Source organism: Poecilia reticulata, chromosome 10, assembly GCF_904066995.2.
Source record: "Poecilia reticulata chromosome 10, P_reticulata-male-v2, whole genome shotgun sequence".
Classification (NCBI taxonomy): domain Eukaryota; kingdom Metazoa; phylum Chordata; class Actinopteri; order Cyprinodontiformes; family Poeciliidae; genus Poecilia; species Poecilia reticulata.
The window spans coordinates 14,009,810-14,034,190 of NC_088839.1; the positions used below are offsets into that span (position 1 = coordinate 14,009,810).

Genomic DNA, 24,381 nt, shown 5'->3' on the forward strand with positions numbered 1-24,381 from the left:
GATTAAGACAATAGTACCTATTAGATACAAACTCATACATATAAGCTTGCAACATAACAGAGCAGATATCAAGATTTAATGTTGTCAAATAATATATCCATCCATCCATTCTCTTTTCACCCTTGTCCCTCAGTGGGGTCGGGAGGGGTGCTGGTGCCTATTTCCATGCTAACGTTCCGGGCGAGAGGCGCGGTACACCCTGGACAGGTTGCCAGTCTGTCGCAGCAAATAATATATATATATATGTGTTATATACGTTAATATATGTTAGGTATGTTTTTCAAATACCTGATCTGAAAGTCTCGTTTTCAGGTTACTTCTCTGCTTTTTCTAAATGTCTCATTTGTAATCAATTTTTGGACCATGAAATAGATTAATTAACAAAATCAATTTAGTCATTTTATAGAATATAGTAGATAATTCAAAGACACCCAAACATGATTAAAAATGTTTCTCCAAATGCTTGATGTTTGCACCTGCTCTCAAAGATTTTCAGCTGCACACAGGAAGACGGGTGTTTACAGCTTTTGTTGCCACCTGGATGCACATGGTTAAACATAGCCTCGACTTCCTCATCAGTAATTCAGACATTATTTTCGATGACTCAGACTTTCTGGATGAGCTAAAACCATCAGTTACTCAAGTGTTTGTGAGTCACCTTTTTTTACTAAGTAGCATTAGCCTTTTTCCCATAAACCTCTCCTTCCTTAATAGCTTTATCTCTGTAATAATTCCCAAGTTTCTGCAGAAATCATGTGTGCTGTTTTACCATTTCAATCACAGGTCTTTGCTTGTGCAGCAAAATCCTTCCAGCTAATATGGAATCATGGAAGCAGATATTTTATTATAATGCTGGATTGCAATAATAAAACAATTAAATACAAAAAGAACAAGATCCAGGCAGAAAGTACATAACATTAAACGGAAGATGGAATATGTGCTAATTTTGTGTTAATTCTGACTGAGTCTAGAGTTCTTCACCACCTCTGTACAGAGCTGATTTATAGAGCTATATGGCGGTCTCTGTTTGTGCCTTATCTCCCGCACGCCATTCCACCTTGACTCAACTCCTTCACCCTGATCCCAAAACTCTTCTGCTTTTTCCTCAACTGTCCTTACACAATATTGAAAAGTTGTGGGAAGTATCAGTAACGCATGGGTACGGCTTGTATCGTTAATGTGCCGTGAGGTTCATGCCAGTAAAGAACTGGCTCCTCTGCAGTCGGATGTACAAATATACAAAATCTGTGGTTAAAGTTATATTTCAGTTTTGACTTTAGTTGAAACATGCTGCTCTTTTAATGGTTATTAAAGGGGTTTAACAATGCAATATGGGGGGAAAAAAGGAATATTTCATGCAAGTAAAATATCTTTTGACTGATTTTCTCTACTTTTATTAAAACGGCAAATTGTCTATGATGTTATCTTTATTTCTATTTGAACTCTATACCCTTCTCCTGTCCTCCTTTGTGTAGATCCCCCTACTTTGGTGTAAAAATCATTGTCTGTCTTCATTTTTTAATGTGTGGCTGCTTCAGCGGAGACAATCGCCAAGGAGCAGAGTCGTCCTGGATTGGTTCTTTTCTGACTGTATGCATGGGAGGAAGATCATCCAGCAACATGCAGATGTTATCCATTGTTGCTATGGGTCTAAGTACAGCTCACTATCGGTACATTATGGTACGTCCCGTCTCACCCTGCACACTTCCACTGCACGTGTGTGTGGCCAACCAGAAAGACAAAATATGTCCCACACATTCATTAAATTTATTAGATTGTGAAACGTCAGCATGTGTACTACATATGACCACATTTTTATATTTATTTTTTTCATTTTTTTTTCCTGTTGCATTTACAGTTCAAAGATTTAACTGTGAGAAGATAGATACTTCAGAAAGCCTTGTACTGTGTCCCTCTTTCTGTGACTTGGGGCAACCTTGACTCAGAACAGTTCCTCTCTGCTGCACATCACAGTCTCCCACTGGACACTCTAGCCACTCTTGTCGTCCCCCCACGCTCTATTTCGCTTACAAATGTGAATACACTCTATCCCTCCGTATCCCCCTCTGTATCATTTAGTGACAGGTTATGTTCTGTCTGAGTGTGCAGCGGGTTTATGTACTTGTTTACCTGATCTCTGCTGTTCTGCATGAATGAGTGGACGTGAGTCTGTGTGCTGTAAAATTAAATAGGCTTTCTCAGAAATGCAATGGCCTATGTTTTAGCAAATATTTTTACTCCATCTGAGATCCCTCCAAGTAGAGCATTTTGTCTGTGCCTGTGTTTGTACACAGCGAGGCAGGAGGTTTAGTTTGAAGAGACTAGACTTAAAGCTGAAGTGTGTAACTTATTAAAAAAACATGTTTTTTTTACGGTGTCAGACGGAGTAGGAGCTTCTTAAAGAGGTAAATTTGAAGGAGAGAAATTGAAAAGTAATTTTTATTGTAAGTCATGTTTGATTTCGAACATAACTGATAGTAACATAGTGATTGTACTGTAAAATGCCACTGTGTACCTAGAAAATACATAATACTACCTCTTTAATGTCGGACATTTGGATAGTTACAATGCCTTTCTTTTCCCTACAGGCTTGGTTGACATTTAATTTCTTTATTCTTGTGACCAACGTGTAAGAAAAGGTCCAGTGGCAATTACAGCCAAGGTCAGTGCAGTGGCGAGTGCTGTGATGTTAGGATGTTGAACACGGCTCTTTGATGTTCTATTTGCACACACAGGAAAAGGGGAAGTACAATCTTCATTTCTTTAAAACAAAGAAATTATTATTCAAAAGAACTGCACCACTGAGGCCAAAAAGCCTCTTTGAAATCACAGCTGTAACGCAGCGATTTGTCCCTGTCAGTCAGAATGTGCGCATGTTTAATTTAATCCTTTTATAGCTGTATCAGTCAGCTGCCATGGGAGCCTCTTCCTAATGGTTTTAACATAATTATTTGCTTTTACCATTTCCAACAGATAAATATTTGAGTCTACCAGTGCAATAACTCCTGGACTATCAAGGAGTAGTGGAATCACACCAACCTTGGAAAACATTCACTTTTAATCATACATTTGCATAAACTCATCATCCCATCTGTGTCTTGCGATGATACAACAAACATAAATAGCATAGTATAGTATTGCTGGGTTTCAGATGACGTGGCACCAACGTCACCCAATGCACATGGAGGGACAGAAGTAAATGCAGCCCATTTATGTTTGTTGATCCAGCATCAAAATGCCTAAAGTCTGTTTCTGTATGATTGTTCCAATCATTCTAATAGAAAGATTAACGTTATTTTCATGTTTCAAAAATAACGTTTTGTTATTTTTGGTCATTTAAAAAAATAACTTACCAAAAAAAGAGGAGAAAAGTGGATCAACAACCTACAGCTAAAAACAGGAGGTGCCAAGACTAACAGCCAGAGTTTGCAGCACCACTTTCTAACAGGAAACGATTGCTTCGTTTAAATTGTATTTTCAGATATTTTATTGGACAGTTACTTATAAAGACAAGCATTCATGTGTAAGATAAGATACATTATTTCTACACCCTAGTTTGGTTGTCCTCAGAGTGCTAATGTTACAGAAAATATAATGTTTATTCAGCAAAACTTTCATGCTAAAAAAAAAGCTAAATACATCAAATATAACCTACCCAGCCATGCAGTCAGAGTGAGCTGTGACTATTCTCAGACATTCGTGTCTGGCACAAAAATAATTCATGGCCAGACACCAACATGGGGGTTTCTGTACATCGCTGCGAGTGGTTGACTGACCTTGGACCTGAATCCAGCGTCCTACTGCGACTCAACATTAACGTACAACTCCAGCATTAATTTGGGTTGACAGAAGCTAAATAAATTATTTACCAGGAGAGTTAAGCTCATAGAAATAACATGGGTTAGTTATTTATATGAGCTTCTTTGTAAGCTTCTTTTTATCCTAAATGGTTGACCCAACCTGAAACTAAATGACTGTATTCTCCAGGCTTATGAAAACTTTCTTCTGGCTTGTTGTTGTATCATATGATTTCTGCAGCTCCAGATAGTTATGTCGATCGCCTCGATGCTGGGTAAATCCTCAAGATTATAAGATAAGTCTTTTTTTACTGAGATAATACAGATCATATCCTAAATATACGAGTATTTTTTCAAGATGCCTCGACTGTTTGAGCCTATTTAGGGCATTAGCTACTCATTGTAATCAATTTTGCTTTGTTTTGAACCAGAGAAATCCACTTCTGGACCGCCATCTGAATTTTGCAGCCATCCGGGCCACTTGACTGAAACCCAGCAATAGTATAGTATATGTTAGCTGTACCATCTGTTAACAAACAGCTCAAATTTGAAACTGAATGTTTCAAATTAATATGACACACATGGTAATGATAGTTTTAAAACTTCTGTCTGAGACTATTCAATGACACCCCGTCCTCACCATGAAGACATACAGTGTAAGAAAAACACAAGGGCATGTGCAGTAATTCTTTGGTTGTACATCAAGGCATCTCGTGCAAAGAGCCTTTCGGCAGCAGATGTTGTTTATCTAATCTTGCCAAAGCCTGATACACCACACCAGCTTTATAAATGGCACAATAAAGTAACACAGCAGCACTTCAGTGTTTCTTTTTGATTTCATGCTCACCTTATGCAGCTCTATAGCCTCTCAACCTCTCTGACTCTCTCAGCTCACCGATACTACCCCATCTCATTTTGTTCCTTGCTGGAGACTCATTAAGGGCTTACCCTGGACAAATGCCTGACTTGAGATACTGCCAAATGAGGTGGACAGGTGGATTGTAGTTAAGTGGAGCTACCACCAAGGGGCGATGGTGTGCCACAAAGCATTGCCCTTATAGACCTATTATTTCTTAAACTGGGAGCAGAAAATATGTCCACATAGAAACATTAGGGGCAGATGAAGTGAAGAAGGAAGCTGTGAGGAGCAAAATCCAACTTCATTTGACGTAACGAGGGAGCAAAGGATGAAACAGATGGTGAACAGATGGAGAAGGGAGGGAAGAGAAGAAAAACATTGCAAGAGAGGAGAAAGGGCAGGATCGGGGGTGAATCCATCAGCCCCTTCCTGTGAGGCGTGGCAGAGCGCAGGACAGATAGATGGATGCCTTTAGGTGTGCCTGCTGAGTGGCAGAGCAGCTGGCTGTTGACGCCGCCATCTTTTGTTGGATTCACGTGGACGCCCCGCACACTTTCGATCACCCTCAGCCACCCTTGGCTAATCACATCCGTGAAAAATCTTGTTTAAAATTCACAGCATGCTTCATGAATGGGAGGGTGACGGGAGGACCAGGCAGCAGTGCAGACGACCACAACATTGTTTAAAACAGGATTGATGCTGTTGTCACACTGGACTGTTTTAAGGTTTCACCCTGGCAGCTACCCGAAAAGGAAGTCTGTGCATCTGAAGCTTTCTCTGTGCAACATGAGAGAAATCACCGGGTAAAGCATGAGTGAATAGCCAGTGCTGGACTGAGTGACCAGACTCAGCGGACTGGATGAAGACACAGAGGAAGAAAAGTTGGTGGAGAAGCTGAATGGTGTTCAGGTCCTGCCTGAAGGCCGCGAGCCAAAATCAGTCACTCTGGCATTAATTATATTCTCTATTCATTAGCACACACCCTTGGGACTGCTGTTATTAGACACAGCCCAATTAAGCCTGCAGTGAACCTGCAGCGAACTAACGATGCTGAGGAAGGGTCTGTCACATGAGCAAGGAAAGCAAGAGGGCCTAGAAAGTGCTTCCATCAACTCTTTTTTTCTGGGAGTAGAGGGACATGGAGCAAAGGATAATAATGATTACTGGAAGGTATATCTTAAAAAAGACATTTGAAGTGAATTGGGTATTTATTGTGATTCACTAATGTCAGATGAATAAGTGTTCGTCTTTGAGAAGATGTTATAAGATTTGAAAAGAGGCAAATTTGACCAGAACTCCCACTTCCAAATCTCCCCCACCCATACAGGAAATTGAGTTAGTGAGAATCATGAGACCTGTGTACCAACATTGATCCTGTTATAACCTAATGCTAAACTTACTAATGACACTCAGCACTCAATCAAAACCTACAGTACATCCTCTGCTCATTATCTCTTATGTTCTCTGTCCCTGTGCTACATGACTGCATGTTTAAGGGGTCAGAGAGCTGCTGGGGTCAGGTGAAACACATAGGTTGTTTGGCTAGAGACGAGGTGAATCACAGCGTCAGCACTTCCTTGATTCAGACTTTGCATCTTCACATCATGTCTTCGGTTGATTAGACACATTGACTGGCCCTGTCATCAAGCTGGAGGGATGGCTCTTCACAGCAGTCTGTTCCACCTCTTCTCCTCAAGCTCACAAGTGATCTTTGCTGGAGGCTAAAAGGTAAAAGCAATCCTTGTGATGGGTACGATCAGTACTATTTGACAAACTAAGACAAGGACACCAACCATATCTTAATCTGCACATATCCTTAGTCCCCTTTGCCACCCAGCTGGAAGTAAAATTTTTATCTTTTTACCTCTGAATCTTGCCGTTTGAAGGTTAAAGACTAAAGACGACTATCCAAAGCAATAACAATCCTATTTAAATGCTAAATAGCAGGTCATTTTTCCTTGATTGCTTCAGACTGCTATTTGTCTATCACCGATTTAATCCTTAGAGACCATCCAATGTTCCCCTCATTTCTTTAACTATCTCTGGTAAGCTTATGTGATCTTATTGATGAGTACCCGACTCCAGTGATTCTTTTGGCTGATTATGCAATTTTCTCTCCAGTCTAATCCAGTTAATGATCCGGGGATTTCATATTTATTAGGCAGCGTAGCATCATTTATCATTTCTTGCCTCTCATCATAAACAGGAATATTGGCTCTGAGCAAATAAAAGGTGGGGCTCTCTTTCAGGAAGTTGGTAAAAATAACTCCATGTATTTAACCCACAGTAGGCATCCGTCTCAGTCATTAGCCTGAATCTCTGATAAAGAGTTTCCCCACAAAATATTTAATTCAGTGAAAGTTATACATCCTTCTTTATTCACTAACAGGTATATTTTTGCCCCTGCAAGAAATAATTTAATTGTTTTTGTGGCTCATAGGTCAATGTGTTCTTGCACAAGATGCTTAACTCTAACTTGCATCTAAAAGCCATTACCTTGCAGCAACACTTTTTGAAGGAGTAAATTATGTTTAAGCTTACATACCTAAGCCAGAAGAAAAAGCACATTGCTTATCAGTTTTATTCTCTTCTAGGTCACAATACTGTGACAAAATCCGGTGAGTCGGTTAAAATTGATGCCAATTTAAAGCAATGTTGGTCAATATCAGGTTTAGATCAGCATAAGACCTGATCTAAACCTTATTTTACATATTTGCTTTAAAGAATATGTAAAACTTTATACTTTTGAAATGGGAACTTATGAAAATTACAAAGAAGTTTTTTGAATTGAGTTTATTTAAAAAAAATTATCAAATTAATTTAACAAACAAATAGCTAAGAGTCCATATTTAGGTAATCACTGCATGGATTATCATATTTAATCTGGCAACAAGTTATTTGACCCTAATTAACACAGAGCAGCTTCTCATTTCTTAAATGACCATGTGGGAAGACGCATCGCTCTGTCTCAGAGGAGTCACATCTTTGACATGCATCAAGTCAAGAAAACATTTATAATCACTGAAAACACCAAAAGTAGTTTAATAATTATTAAACACATTACTAAAATCTGGAAGGATAGTGAGGAAGAAATATGCTTAGAAAAACAACAAACAAAAATCTGGAATTATTGTGATAGGCAATCACTTGAAATCTAGTGGTTAGTAATTGAGACTTTAACGCTGGCGACAATTATGAACACCAAGGAACAGATTCAAAGATTTGAGGGACACAGGTTGAAATTTCTGGAAGCGAGGTAAAGGTTTGGGTTCATACTAGGAGAAAAATGCTGAGTGTATGTCTGGCTGACTTGAAAGGGAAAATAAAATCTGGTGTCTCCTTAAAAAGGAGCAGGGAATCTGCTCCTTTTTAAGCTCTACCTGTTTAGGCATGATGAGTTCCAGCTGCATAACACACCTGTCGGTCACACCCTGCAATGAAGTAAGGTAAGAGAGACACGCATCTCTTCTACAGAAAAAAACTGATAACTGTGGTAAACAACCTGAGTACTAAAACAAGATAAACACATCTTATGAAATTATTTAATTAAAGTTTAGTAATATTCTGCAGAATGACAAAATTTTTCTTGTGTTTTTTGCATTGCTATGTATAACTAGTGGACATATCTTTGAAAAAAGAAAGTCCTGTACTAAAAAAATTTACTTTTGGCTTTCTTTTTTCCCCCCACATAATAGGAAATCATTAGGTAAAATAGAGCAAAAATAGCCTGCTAGACATCAACAAAGCAGTGTAACTTGGAGCCTTGCTGTGAAGCTCATCTTGATGAGACTAGGAAGAGGATGTATGGTTTCTAAAACAGAATATAACTTTTATGTCTGCCTTTGAGCAGTCACAATGTACTACACTTGCCCCCCGTGACATCCTTTATTGGTTCCAGCCCAGGGGCGGATCTACTGGGGTGGCATGGGGTGGCAGTTGCCACCCCAAATGAGAGCCTTGCCACCCCAGCTGGCGACTAGGAATTCAATAAATAGTTATGGGAAATCGGACATTAAGCGCATGAATCTCTTTTTTCCTACAACATTGAATGCAACACAACGTAACCTGACACCTACTGCTGAGTAGCGGGAAGTGCGAGAGGACAGAGCGCGAGGCAGCAGCATTGATATGGATGGATATAAATTACTGGACTGGACATTACGTGACGTATCGGGCCCCACACCTGCGCCATTGCTGTCCATTGAGTCAACATTATGGGTGGTCAGGAAGTACCACAATCACGCAAAGAATCTGAAAAATGGACGCAATATTTAGCGGTTAATTCAACCCTATGAATTGGATAACAAGGGCTTCAGATTTAACAGGTGAGGAAAAAGTTTTAACTTAAAGAAAACATTGAACAAGTGAGCAGTGGGTCAGTTATGCTAACTGTTGCTAGCCTTCTTTTAACTTTGATAACCTTAACATGTGCTGCGCAGTTCGGTGTGTTTTGGTTCTGTTAGCACTAAAACAGCTCAACCCGCACACCAAGTCATCAGTAGAGCAGTTGTTTAAATCAGCTAATCAACCACCGCTGTGCTCAGGTGAAAACTTATTAATAATGACAATATCGACATCAAGCCTGACAGCATAATGTAACAGACTGAATATTATTTTTTGGTGTTTTTGCTTCTTTTTTGTGTGGGAAATGTTTGTTTTTTGGTGTTGATTCCCCTGATCGGTAATCTCTGCTCTATCTGCTCGTTGAGCTGTTGTCTTTTTGTTGCCGTGGCAACGGGTCGTGTAAAGTCGACACACAGAGCGAGAAAAGGCAGGATAGAAGTGGTGTTTGGTTCTTCACCTGTTTATCAGCTTTATTGTACCTTTATTGTGGCGCACTGTCTGCAGCCGCTGCAATTCCTAAAAGTTAAACAAGCGACAAAAACTGAACTAATCATCAAACTATGGCTCCTACAGCATATTTAAAATAAAACGATTGACCAATATGAGAGAAATTTGCCCCTTCTTGCATCTTGACAGAATTAACAGAAATAAAATTGTTTATAGATTTGTATCACGGGAAATTTTCAGTTTTCTCCTCTTTATTTTAAGTCGTATTTAATAGATATATCTGATAACAAATGATGGCGCTACGAATATTTTTTGTGACAGATTTCTGCTCGTCCTGCATTGGGATAAAATGGTTTTCTGGACATAACTCAATGAATCACATAGTGACTAATAGGCGCTGTCCAATCCAGTAATACATATCAATTAGCAGGAGTATGAAAGACATAAAAATAATTAACTATACTATATTAAGAAATTATATTTAATCCTCAGTGCTACATGAAGCTCTTTTGAAACAATGCAAGTTAAAAACAATATTTTGCAACAAGTAAATAAAGTCCAATGTTAGGTCTGTGTAAGCTAAAGGTGAGAATGAGACATTATATATATATATATATATATACACACACATACTGGCATATGCTGCCACCCCTGAAAAAATCCCTGCCCCCCTCTTGCCACCCCATAAATATTTTTCTAGATCCGCCCCTGCTCCAGCCTCATACCATCACATATCTCAGTTAATACCCGTCAGTCAGCACACACAGTGTGTCGTTCTATCTTCACAGGGACTTATCAATGACTTCCATTCATTTCTATAGCCTAAACCTGACCCTTACTCTAAAACTATACATCACCTGTACATGCCTAACCCTAAGTCTAACCTAAACTCAATTTACACCTTAGTCCTAAACCTAACCAATAACTCAAAAACAGCACCTCTTGTTATTGGGTTCAGGCTTTGGGCCCCATAGGGAGCAGTCGGTCCTCAGAACACAGTATTTGTTGGGAAAATGGTCCTTACATTGTATCAAATACAAGGCACACGCGCACACACACACAGCGTTTCGTAAAAGCAAAACTGAGTGTACAAACATACTTCACACATCAGGAAATTCCTATTCACATTACTTCTGCCCTGTAATGACTGCATGCTGCTGCCAAATTACTAAAATGGAAATTTCTTGTATCAGCAAGACTCTTTAGCTCTCTCTATTCATTCACATGGGTGAGCTATTGTCAGGCAATAATGGTGTGGCCTGGAAGTGTGGCATGTTAGAGAGCTGCTTTAGAAATTTGCAGTGAACCAGCAGGGACTTATTACCACAGTGAATTTGAAGTCTTCAGGTGAGGGCAGACAATTGGCTCTGTTGTTCAGAGGCAACTGGAAATCAAATATGTGATTTGACTAATTTTGATCACCTCTGATGTCTTCATCAATCAATCAAATTTGATTTGTATAGCACATTTCAGCAGCAAGGCATTTCAAAGTGAACCCCAGGGTCTTGCATTGTGTTGCATTCAATGTTGTCTTCATGTCAAATTGCTTGGGATGAGTTGACCTTTCTTGATTGCCTTACATAGAGATATATCTGATTAAGTTAGAATGTCAATGATGGGGTTAATCAATAAAAAAAAGTGAAACCAATATTCATTACACTTTTATATACAGTAGACCCCACAGTACTCTGGAGAGTTAGGGGCCACGCCGCCCACACACAGTAAAATATATTTTATTTTGCATTTACACGCACTGTGGGAACTGTGGTGAAAGTTGCAGAAGGTAATATCTGTAGTAGAGTTCCTCAAATCCAGGCGTTGAGGTCTGATGTCCTGCAACTTTTAGATGTGTTCCTGGTTCAATACAGATTAGTCAAATGGATGAACTTCCTCAGTATTCAATTATGTTCTGCCTAGTCCTGCTAATGACCTAATTATATGACTTGGTTCAGACCACAAACAGGTACTTTAAAAAATTAGGGCAGGAGCAGACTCTTTTTTTCTTTTCCCATGCAAGCTTGGGTCTTTCAATATTTGCAGCAGGATGCTCCTGATGCTCTTAGTCCTGAATGGCTATTTCCGTCTTCAGCACAGTGGTGTGCTGGGGTGCTACAGTAAAGGTGCCACACTTGATGAACTCCTAAAAAAAAGCTGACAATACTGAAGGAGGTTCATTTGTCATTTTACAATACCAGTAGCACCAATACCTAATTGCCATGCTATCACAGTGCTTCATTGACAGGCAAGCTCCGCTTACCTAAAAGCCCCAGAGAATACATGGATTATGATCAAGAGAACGACGAGACGAACCCAACCGTGCAAACACGATGAAGGCTGCTATTACACCAACCTGGGCTTTTCTGACACCTCAGCAAAAAACACCTCTATGCCACGCTGCATTTATGCAGTGATTCATTCAAAAGGAGCTCAGGCTGGTTGCACAGGACATATACACTGCACATTAAGTATATTTTGTATTAAGATAACACTTCTCTATTAAAACATCATTTACATTTTTAAAACAACATTTAGACCTGTTCACTGACTGTGAGCCGTAATCTTAATAAAGGACAGAAATACACTTGAAACATGTCACTCTGTTTGTAATTAATCTGTTGAAGTTTAATGTTCATGATAAATTACCCTTTTCTGATATTCTAATCTGCTAAATTGCATCTGTGTGTCAGAAAGAAAAACGGTACTTCAGTAATTGAATGGTAAAGTAGAGAAAAAATGAACCCCAGGGTCTAAAAGAGCTTGAGATGCTAAATGTTATTTTTAGTTTATTCTTTCTTCTGACATCCTTCCAGGAACTGGGCTGCCCTTCATGTTCCTTTCAATCTCATCCTATCTCATTAAATTCAAATCTCCAGCCCCATGTGACCACAGACATTGTTGAGAAAAGCGGTTAAAAATGAAATCTTCTGGATGGAGCCGTCTGTGATATTTCAAGCTCTTACAGCCTCAGTGCCTGCACACCCTCTTTTGCAAGGGATATTTTCATTATTTACAGAAACTTGCCCGACAGATTTTTGTGCTGATAGACGTTTGCGTAACTAGAGACTCCCTCCCTTTTATGTTCCTGGGCAAGGCAGTGGTATAGGCAGAGCTATTTCATGTCAGCACCATTTCTAATTAATTGGAAAGGATCCAAGCGGCATTTCACTGCAATATTCCATCACACTGTGATTTTGATTCAGACTTTAAAAGGCAGAGCCACATGATGGTTCTTTCTCTCTGTTGCTTCTGTTTGCTTCATGCTATTGCCAATAAATCCACATTAGGGCGTAGTCCAGATGACTAGATGACATCTGTATCGTCTCTCTGACTCTGAAGAAAAACAAAACAAAATGGACACCCAAAAATGGAGGAAAAAAGAGGAGTAGCAAGGAATAAGTATAAACCACAAGAGGGATACTGATGAACTTTATTAAATGAATCAGATTAAGTTTACCACCTGCAACAACCTCATGTAGAAATTGAACAAGGCCCTTGATATAATGTGCAATGGCTGACCAGGAATGAACTGTCTTCAAAGATTGTATGTCTGTAATTAGCTCACCCAAGGTAAAGTGTGAAGTGGGGTGGTATTTAGTCTTCAATGGGAGTATGAAAAGCTCATGGAATAGACTAAGGATTTGTGATGAACTGGGTAAATTAATAACAAGTGTCAGGTGAAACCATTGCTGAACTCTGTCTCTGTCTCTTTGGAGCTCTGAGCAACTGAAATTCAATTAAAACACAAGTTAAGTTATGCAGAGAAACAAAAACAAGGTTCCAACACCTAACAGAATAGGTAAGGATTTATTTATTTATTTTTAATCAATGAAAAGACCAAACGCAAAAGTCTATTGCCACAATTTTTAGATTCCTCCCGTTACCTCAAGAGGTGTATTTCATTCAGCCAATTTTCACAGACTGCAACACAAACTCAAGTATTTCTGTTTTCTCACTGGGGGTTGTTACAAATTCGGTGCTTAACTGAAATTGCACAGCAGTGGATTTTCAGCAGTTGCAAATTACCTAAAACAGACTAAAGACACCCATTAGCAAATACCATGGCACGGTTCAGTGATACATTTAATTGCATACAACAACAAAATATGGAAAATTGCAGCACAAAACTAAATAGTTTTAGAATGCATGGACAGAACTTCATGGGAAGGGCTGAATAATGGTCTTTTGTTGACATTTACTGACTGCAAAGCTTTTCATTTACCCAACCTTCATCCTTTAAAAAGTTATAAAAACAAGTTAGAATTGATACAGCCAGCCAGAAACTGCTGATATTTATCTTACATGTTATTGTCCTGCAGTTTTAAACAGTCAACAAGTCACCCACATGTACACATTATACCAGAACTGATATCAATTGACCTAGCCAAAATTAATCTATTTTCAGATTTAATTAGAGCAAAAAAGAATTGGGACAGGCAAACATCTAATATATATATATATATATATATATATATATATATATATATATATATATATATATACTCCCCCAAGGCACCCCAGCAAATGATTATGCTTTAGTTTCTATCTTGTGTTCTTATATTGCTACTCCCTCAAGTCCATTACAAAACAGACACTGAATGGTGCATAGCAGAGGTCTCTAATCTTGTTTCCCAGGGTTTATCATCCTGCAAGCTCTAGACAGATGGCTGATATCAAACAACTGATTTAAATAAAAGGCTTACTAACAGGTTTCAGCAGAACTTGTTGGGATGCTGAGAAGCAAATGCAGTCAGTGGAATCATGTCAGCTGGAACAGGCAAACTTCTAGGGTCAAATCCACAGTGATACGGTTATTTTGCAAAATCAAGATTCTCTGCTTCCTTTCCGCCTCTTGTTCACACACACATACAGTTTTCTGTTTAGTCAGGGGAAAAAAAGAACCCTAAGAAGAAACTGGCTTCCCTCCTCTAGTTCTTAAGATTACTCTCCGATTACTACAACCAGGACTTTTAGATTCCAGATAGTTTCTTGTACACAAGGACATTCACAGACTACTACTTGATTGTCTCTATGCTCTTAATTCCAATTAGAACCAAATTATTTGAGCACATTTGTACAATTTCAAATAGGCAATGTTCTGGAGTTGTTTTGCCTTGAATCAAAAAGGTTTGAATTCTGGCCTGAGCCTTGTGTGTTTATACAATATTTTATTCAAGTGTGGGCTATCTCTGGATATTATGGCTTCATCTCACAATCTAGAAACACGCACTTCACATGTTAGAGACATGTTTTTGTGCCCTCTATGTTGACTTGCGTCAAATAATAGAAGGAATACCTTGTGCTTGTCAAAGGGTATATAAAATCTAAATATGAATCTTCTTAAGTATAAACAAATGAACTTTTACTTGTATGTACATTTTCCAGCGGCGTGCTTGATGATGATGCTTTCACGATAATTACAAATTTTGTCGACAACCTGTTACCTGAAATTGTTTTTCTTACATATTTACATTGTTTTTAAAGGACACACAGGGTTTATGCCTAATAACGCTCTCTGTCATGTTTATGTCTGCATGCTAATCAACTTCAAGTGTTCAAACTGTATTTCACATTTACACCGTCATATGCATATGAAATACCTTTTTTATTCTTCAGAGCGGCTTATTGTTGCTCTGTGGGATTTCATCTAAGTACTTCCTTCATTTGATATTCAGTAGTTCTCCTGTGCTGTTCCCAAATCACCAGTAGCACATGCTTTGTGATCTAAAGAGAGGGAGTGAGAGTGTTAGCCTGCATGTGGGTGGGGGTGCAGGTTGACCTGTTTTCTGCCCCGTGCTTGACTTCTCTCTGTCATTTGCAGGACTGAGCATGCTAATACACTGAATCTGTTTAGATGCTATGATCTAAACAGATTCTTCTCAACCACAGTAATGCCCTTACAAAGCACAATAGGTCTGTTATTTTTCCAACAGAAAGCGATGTGGTTAGTAAATGCTGAGTAGTCACTGACCCAAGATGACTCTATCAAGGTAACATTGCCTGGAAATAAAAAGCTAAAACACTGATTGCTGTTATTCCCATGACCATTTGAAGAGCCAGTCCCTTTCCCCTTTCAGCTAATGAAGAATTTCACTCAGACACATGGGAGAAGTCGTAAAGAAGGCAAACCGTCCGCCACTCAGTCGTCCTCACTCCATGGGACACTCACGATTCCTCTCTACGATCTCTTGTTAGACCAAAAATCAATCCCTCCATTGAGTAGCGGCCCATTTGTTCTTGGCTTTGACAGAGACTTGGGTCAATAAAGGCAGAGCATCGCTACTCCCTCCCACCAAAGCCTGTGCTTGGCAAAGCAATTCTGCGACGGGCGTGCATGATAGATGGCATAGACATGTGAATGGGATCACTGAAGCAAGTCAGAGTTAGACTGGGCAGCACTGAAAAATTTTTGTTGCATCTTCTGCTTTTATATTATGGCGTTGCAACCAAATGGTAACACGACTGCAACTTCGATTGAGTAATGTTTTCTAGCATTTTTTCACTTTCTAGTCTAACTTAGTTAACATTAATCTCTTGTCAACTTAATTAAGGAATCAAGGTTTTGTGTGAAGGTAGCTCTATATGCTAGCATTACTATCCTTATTAACCTGGAAACGTACACCAACATTTTAAACTACAATGTTTCATGCTTTTACATTCCTTAGCTAAAATATATTTGTTTCTATGTCACATAGAGGAAGCTTGTGAGGAATAATGTAGATTTTGTTTGTATTTTCTACCATCACAATATCATACTTTTCTCTAGCATATGAATCAAAGATTTCTATTTAGAAATCCTTTGCGCACACAATTGGATCACCAGCTTAGCTAGACAGCCACAAATATTTGGACATGTTGTAAAATAGTGTTGCAATTTTAATATGCCATATATACCACACATATTCATCCCTACAGCAAAACTAGAATAGTACCTAATGACTCAAGTGTTATTTAATATAGTGCTGTACCATATAGATGTTAGGTTTTCAATAATGAAAATTTACTCACTTTGGCCTGCTGTATACCTAAAACTCCAATTTACATCAGTCCAAATTATGTACTAACTTATCAATTAAATTTTTTCTCTTTTTTTGCCCCGTCGGTCAAATAAGACAAGAAAGGCAATTATTAGGTATAGAAATTACAACAGAACAAGACAGTGATATCTTGACACAATGCATCCTCTATTAACTTCACAGAATATTGTGAAATGTTTACTTTTTGTTCTAATAGACATGCTGTATAAAAATAGGAAATGCATAAAAACTTAGACACATCCTTGCATCACTTGCCAGATTCAGCATGTGAATTGGAATGACTGATTTAATTGGAAAGCATCTTTGAGTGTCCGGAAAAGCACCATAACTTTGATGTAACTCATTAAATTTAATTACTGCAGCTTTAGGAATTTGCTTTGTGTTGGTTGTTCTACTTTTAAGAAAGTGTGTTGCTGCTGAGCGGTGCCTTTACATTAGTTATTTGCATATGTGGTAATATATAAAATCTGTATCTTGGAATGTAGTTAATACAAACAGATGCTTGTAAATTCAGTCATAATAAAATAGCTCACACTTTTTCTAGGGTTTTGTTTGGACCTGCTTGCATGGTCTTTGCCTAACCAGCCATCATCTCCATTACTTTTAAATAGAAATAATTGCTTTAATTACACAATCAGCTTGGTCCTTGACCAGGAATAATATCTCTCACTGTGTGTTCACCAGGTTAAATTTGACTAATTGTAAAAAAAAAAAAAAAATTCTAAATTTTTTATAAATCAAAGTGGAATCCATCTCATGTTTATGCAACAGGAGTTTTAGAGAGAGCTTCGTCAGCTTTAAAGCAGCCTATTTTTATGTTAGACACCACGCTGCATCTACTGTACCTTTACTGTTTAGTAGGCTGAGTGGTTCTTTAACACTCCTCCTTTACCCTAAGAGGCCTTGAATCTCTTTAGATTTAAGACTAAGAAGGTTAGAGTGTCCTCCAAGCAAAGTTGGCATTTTAATTTCCTTCGTGTAAGTAAAAGACTGCTTAGCCAGGCTAAGAGGAACATAATTAACAAAAATCTTTTTAATTCATTTGTTTGTCCCTCGGAAGGGAGCTCTGCTTCAGTAATTAACCTGCTGCAGTTTGCCATCCTCTCCTCCTCACAGTAATGAGCAGACGAGTGGATGTAGTCCTGACCCTATCATTAAGTGGCATGAATAAATGTGTGCATTGTGATTATTGTCATTATCATCATCTTTTGCAGAAACTCTACATATTTAATTATGTTTCCAAATGTAGCGTTTTAAATCACTCAGTAGAAAACAATACGAGAGCTGAGCTAGGACAAATAATAATAATAATAAAAAAATCACCCTGAATGGACTTCCCCAAACTCTCCAAATGATGAACAGTCAATTGTCTAAACATTTCAGGGACCGTCAGCTCACGTAGTGAGCAAGAGGTACAGCACTTGAATAAGTACCCACAGAGGGACAGGCCCTCCTTCACATCGAGTTGAAACAGCAAGTCCGTGTCACTTCCTTTTCCTTGCGTCATGTGGCTCATGGTCGCGGCAGCTTCCTCTTTTGCTTCACATCAATACTGACATTAGTGTTTATGCTGTTCCGCCGCATGCCGAGCCAGGAGTTGATGAAAGAAGGGCTTCAACGAAGACTTGCGCAAGGATTTTAGAAATGTCGTCGGTCATGGACGGAGACGTGTTGTCATTGTCATCGTCTTCATCATTTCCAACCTCATCAGCAGCAGCGGCAGTGGCAGGAACGCAGCAAGATGATTCAGCTAAGGATGATGGCAGTCTTCCTCGGAGTCCAGAAGAACACACATCTACTAAAGAGCTATGGTTTGTATACAACAGGTGTTAATTTCCTACACGTTGAAAGGAACACAGGAAAACTTAATTTCTTAAAAACGGCCTGACTTATTATAAAGGATGAGATAAAATCTCCCCTTTCAAGCTGTTTGGCTGTTTTTTTTTGTTTTTGTTTGTTTAAACATTTTGTAAAAGCTGTTTTCTTTATTATTATTTAACTCCAATAGTAAAATAGTCTAAGATTATAGATTGACTTTCATTTTCAGACTTTTCTAGTTATCTAAATTATTTTACAGACAGAATATTAAAAAAGATCAGGATAGATGCTCAGACAGTTGAGTAAAAGTTCACCTCCGTGAGAGGCGGGGATGTTCGGGGACTTTGGAGTTTCCCATGAGGTCACAACAATGTAGGCCTCAGTTCACTGTTTCACAAATCCCACCTGACAGTGCTGTGAAAATAAGAATACGTTTTGAAAATGTCGTACCTTTAAATCTGAAATGGTTTGTATTGAACATCGTAAAGATGAGTCTTTATGGGGATCACGCTGAGTAAAAGGCACAGCTTCACTGCTTGACGAAGTACTGAAATTATTTAAAAATAACCACTGCACAATAGTGAAACGCCAAAACTCGGTTCCCTTTTAGGAGTTTCAGCTGAAGCCGTCGCTCCCTTTACTTCTGTAATATGTAACTTAATTAACATGGCTGCAGAACAGTGGCATTGTGGCCTCTATCCCCATGCTTTAAAACTTTATAAAACTGCGTCACAGTGCTCACGGGACGTCAGGAAGTCAGAAACAAAAAACAATTCTCACACTGTCATCACAGATACTTGCATTAACTGCAGCACCAATAGTTCCTCTGAATAACCTATACTGAGTTGCCAGAACAGACTTTTGGACATGCACTGGTTGTCATTTTAGGACATCCTCGCTACATTTTCTTTCTATTGAATTTGAACTTCGCCTTTTTCCCTAAATTTCCCATATTGTAAAACTGGTGATCTGAGTGATTCACATGACCTGTCTTGTTGAATACAGTGGAGTGACGGAGGAAATGGATCGTACACTTACAGAAATATTTTTCTGGGTTTTTACTTTCAGATATGTCACTTCACTAATACGGTTTTTCACACAAACCTTATGTCAGTTTTAAAAAAGCACCACACGTATTAGAAAATGTGGTTTCGATATAAAAGGGGAAGTGCTATTGTTTACAGCGGGCCTTTAGTGTTTCTGTCAGTTTTGGAAAGTTTCCTTCCAACTGTTGCTTAGTGTTTTAGTAAATAGACCAAACACAGCATTGTTTCAGCAGCTTACGCAAATTAAAAGTTTCAATGGGACGAGCGTTCTCTATTCATTCTTCAGTTTTGAGAATGTGTCAGCCCAACTAGAAATATACAATAAGAAGGAAATGACATCTATAGTATTTGTTTTTGTGCTTGCCACTTAAAGCTAGGTCTAAAAAAACAAAAAAAAAAAGAAAGAAAAACTGTTCATCTGTTTGTTGATGAATCAGTGAACATGATGTGAACAGCTCAGGCTTATTTAAAGTTCCCCTCACACAACAATGTACTTACCATTTGTTGTCATTGTACTGAAATTAAATGGACACTTTGAGTTCATCTGTGTATCTCAACCATTGTGCAATTCGTCTTGCCATTTGCTTTGCTAACTTAAGATCATTTTGTCAACCAAATATTTAGTTTGAAACACTGACATAAATGAATGAACAAGGCGGAAATATTACTTTTAAAAAGAAACCCCCATTTACATAAGCTAAATTATTGCTGTTAATTTTTCACCATGTAGCTTTACAAACGACACCTCATGCAGTTCTCAACCTTGGTTCTTTGGGGCTCTGTCCTTTCTATCTTGGCTTCAGCTCATCTTACCCAAATGTCTTCAGCAGCTTGAATAAGCCACTGAATTAAGATTTTTTTTCAGAAAGTCAAACTTTGTCTACAAAAATGACAAAATATCATATTATGATCGATCACTTGGCATTTAGATTTGGATTGCTCAGTGTACAAAACAAAAAACACTTTGTGACTGGCTTAGCTGAATGCATTTTGTGTTATTTTGGCATTAATCAGACTTACCCCACATGTTGCTACCTCCATTTATTTTGCTTTGCAAGGCAGCTCCGTGAAATTGCATAACTTTGGTTTTCTGCGCAGCGGGACACTGTACATAAGTGGATGAGAGCATGTATTTGTGGAGGTGTTTTGCCCTAAAGCCGATGAGAGGGGATTTCAGATAAAGACTCTTTGTAGTACTCTGCCCCGGATGGTTACAGTAGTCCAACTGTATGCTCGCGTGAAGAAGCCCGGAGGGGAGTTTTATGCAGCGTTTCCAGCTCCTCCATGAACAGATTCCCTCTGGGCGTACATCTCCTGTCAGCATTTTACTGCTAAAGCAAGACCACACTACAGATCTGGCATGGGAGGGAGGCTTGTTGGACTAATTAATGAACGCAATTTTTTTTTCTCTCTCTTTCTCTAAGAGGTTCTCTAGAAATCAACATTTTTTCCAGGGATTATAAGAGGCAATTCTTCCTCATGTTATGAATATGCAAATTCTTTATCTGTGACTGTAAACAGACACTTTTAATTGTCTGATACAGAGGAATACATCACAATTTGCACAGTTGTGTCTTGCGTGCATAATGTGTCTGTGTGTGTGTTTGTGTGTGAGTGTGTGTCTGCGTGGGTATGCATAATAGCTGCTATTTGATTCTCTGGAAGTGCACTCTGTGTGAGTGGGTGTTCAAAAGTACCTGACGTTCTTTTGTGCATACATGCTTTTGCTTAATAATAGAAATCCTTTCCTAATGTTCATCCTGGTGTTTTTTTTTTTTCATGGCGCATTATAATATCCTCATTCTGTGTTGTGTTTTTTTTTTTTCTTTTTCCCATATACAGGTCAGAAAATGCAAGCCCGATGGGTGACAGACTGTTGTCCACAGATGAACAGGTCACTTTGATCACTGAGAGTCTGACGGTCACCTCCACCGACCAGGAGAAATTGCTGCTGCTCAACAAGAACACTGAGCTCCGCAGAGTGAACAAAGAGGTAAAGCGTCTCACCAAAACAGCAGCTGATTGGAAACTCTGCAGGTCAACAAATTATTACTGATGTTGGCAATTATATCTAGTTCTCGCTGAAAGCTGGAGGAGGAATGTAGGCGCTATGTGGAAAGAGCTGTAGTGAAAGTGGTTGCCACCTTTGCCTCCTAATTTTAATACCAAACTCCTTTGAGATTTAAAATATCGCTCGCCGTACTTCCTGCTCCCCGCGTTGTCGTGGTGACAAAACGGAAACGAGAGCAGTGATGATGAAATGAATGATGTTATTGATTACTGCAGTGAAGGTTTTTGCTGTGGTTATATGAGGATGCTGCTGCTGCTGAGGATGATGATGATGATGATGATGATGGTAATATCCCACAGCTGATGAAGCTTAACGAGGACTGGGACCAGGTTTACCGGAGCGCCACACTGGGTCTGCAGCGGAGACTGGAAGCTTTGGAGCAGGAAAACGGCGCCATTAAACAGCTGAACAGCCAACTGCTCCTCAAAGTTGAACAACAACAAGTAAACACAGCAAAACTTCAAGCACCCACACAACCATGAGCTCACCTCACTGGCTCTTACACTCCAGTGAGAGCGGGTGTGGAACGCTGTACACCGGGGAATCTATAATGATGGCAGTAAATGAGGTTTACCCGTTGTGATGTCTACAGCTGCCTTTTCCATTGCAGAGTGCAAAGGAGTATTACGAACAATCGCTTATGACAGAGCTGAAGAAAAACCAGGAGTTGCAAGAATATGTCAGATTGTTGGAGAACAAAATGCACCGCCCAGAGAAAGACATTTCATCTGTCAAGCAGGTTGTTGTTTTATCTGCTTGGCAATCTTATTTATTCTTCACTGTCTTGCAAATGTATTTGTGTTCCCTGAGCTTTTAGATGTAGTCATGTTGCAACCATAAATGTCAGTGCATTTCATTGGGATTTTATGTAATGGAACCAGCACAAAGATGCGCATATAGTTGTCAAGAACATAAAAAACGGTGCAGAGTTTTTCAGACTCTTTTTTTTTTTTTAAAGAGTGAAACTTTTAAAAAGAGAAGCCAGTAAAAATATATTGAGGTTTGTGGCTGCAAAGTGATAAAATCAGGAAAAGTTGAAAGGGCAGAAATATACTTTTGCAAGGCCCTGCAATTGATTTCATTTGTGACTAATCTGTTGCCCGTCACCTTTTCTTTTATTTCCACTGAAGGGGGCCTTTAGTGCTGCGTCATGTCCCTCCAGTGGTCAAATTTCCAGATACATCCCATCAACCTCCTCTTTCATAGCTTCTCCCTTCTCAGAGGCGGGATACAAGGCAAAGGGACCAACAATTACATCACTGGGAACTCTGGGAAACTCGCAGCAAGAAGTAAAAGATTTAAAGGAGCAGCTGGACGCACTTAGATGTCAGGTGGGTCTCTCTCTTCAGAGCAACTTCAAAAAGGAGAGGGGAAAAAAAGAGAAAAACATGGCTGATGTCAAATCTCTGTTGCTGGGTAAACTTTTACTTAATGTTCAAGCAGAGTCTTCAATAAGAGGGTCAACTGCACCACCCAGTGGTGTCACAAGTTGTAGGCTCACTGCCATGTTGCTGTCTTGTGTTTGCAGACTGAAATTTATGAAGCAGAATATCAGACGGAGCACAACGACCACAAGCACACGCTGCAGGAGAACCGGAGGCTCAGGAAGAAGAGGGAGGAGACGCGCCAACAGGTTGCACTACTGCAGGAACAGGTAGTGTATTCATTGCCTTTTTACATGTATGCAGTGACACATGCATAGATATGCAGAGACTGTGAATACTCTAGCCTCTAACTACAAACATGTATGTTCTAACGGATGTCGGACTGATGAGAAACGAGGAGTAACAGGAATAGATTTTTTTTTTTTCCGACTGCTTTTAGAAATTGTTTTAAAATAATAATCTCGTTCATTTCTGCGAAATCCTTTCAGCTCAAGATCTACGAGGACGACTTCAGGCGGGAGCGGTCCGATAAACAGATGCTGCAGCGACTGTTGTCGCAGAAAGCCTCCCAAAACAAGGACGCCGTGCTTGTCCACCGCTGCAATAATGAGCAGCAGCTCCTGGAGGGAGAGAAGAGAGCACAAAGCGGGGAGAAAAAAAAGCAGCACCACCCACTCTGCCCCAAGCATCCCAACAGGGACAAAGAGTCCAGCTAAAACACCAGCAAAGGATACAACTATGGACTTGTCAACGAAAACTGTTGATTGGTTTTTCATAACCAGCTTTCGTTTTAGGCTAATAAGACAAGAATCCTGACAAATGTAGAAAACGAAAGTATGAATTTGTATTGACTTTCATTGAAAAAATTATGTATTTTTGTACCTTATTTAATGCATCCATCTATTTTCTTATATATATTTTTGAAGTACTTTAACATGTGTCTAGTAAAATTTTTTGACGTTCTTAGTTAATTATCAGAGTAGCTCTTTGAGAGAATATTTGACCAAACAATGTCTGAAAGTTTAGTTTAAATTATGTACTTGCATGGTGATTTAGGTTTTCTTCAAACCCTCACAAAGTACTTTCATGGTACAGAGGGAGGGCACTAAACTTTGTAATGGCATTATAAACATAGCTCAGTAGTCGTAAATCAAATCTGTTAAATGATGCTCTGTTTTTGAACGATTTAATCCAGTTGTCTCCTGCTTGTTTTTCTTCAGCTGAAGTGCTTTGCAAATTTTACCGCACATGGTTCCTGTAACAGAAGGAAATACTACAATATCATTTAAGACCAGGGGTGCACCAATTGCAGTTTCCTAGCCAATCACCGATTACCAATCTATTAAATATACTGACCTGCCGATTCCGATTTTGGCCAATACCAAATTTTCTTTGTCCAAAATGTTGCTAAATATACCAAGAAAGTTGAGTTGTCAGCAGTGAGATGACTATTGTTAACTGCAAACATATAAACCTGATCTGGTGGGTCGGTCTGCTAGTCAAACCTCTCTCACATCAGAGCAGAAGAAGATAGAAGTTGATTTAAGTACCTTTGCAGAGGTAGATAAAATCAGTAGATA

At 39.0% G+C, this 24,381-nt stretch overlaps 1 protein-coding gene across 2 annotated transcripts; it reads left to right on the forward strand.

Annotated features, from left to right (window-relative positions):
• Window positions 1-8,044: 8,044 nt before the first annotated feature.
• Window positions 8,045-23,991, forward strand: LOC103471180 (uncharacterized). Of its 2 annotated transcripts, none has more exons than XM_081611820.1 (7): window positions 8,045-8,102; window positions 21,188-21,338; window positions 21,716-21,859; window positions 22,027-22,155; window positions 22,547-22,747; window positions 22,945-23,070; window positions 23,290-23,991. In XM_081611820.1, the coding sequence occupies exons 1-7, from the start codon at window positions 8,047-8,049 to the stop codon at window positions 23,515-23,517; spliced, it is 1,035 nt and encodes a 344-aa protein (XP_081467946.1). In that variant the 5' UTR covers window positions 8,045-8,046; the 3' UTR covers window positions 23,518-23,991. The 2 variants fall into 2 exon arrangements, with proteins under 2 accessions (XP_081467946.1, XP_008418248.1); XM_008420026.3 differs by lacking the exon at window positions 8,045-8,102 and adding an exon at window positions 17,987-18,292.
• Window positions 23,992-24,381: the final 390 nt, after the last annotated feature.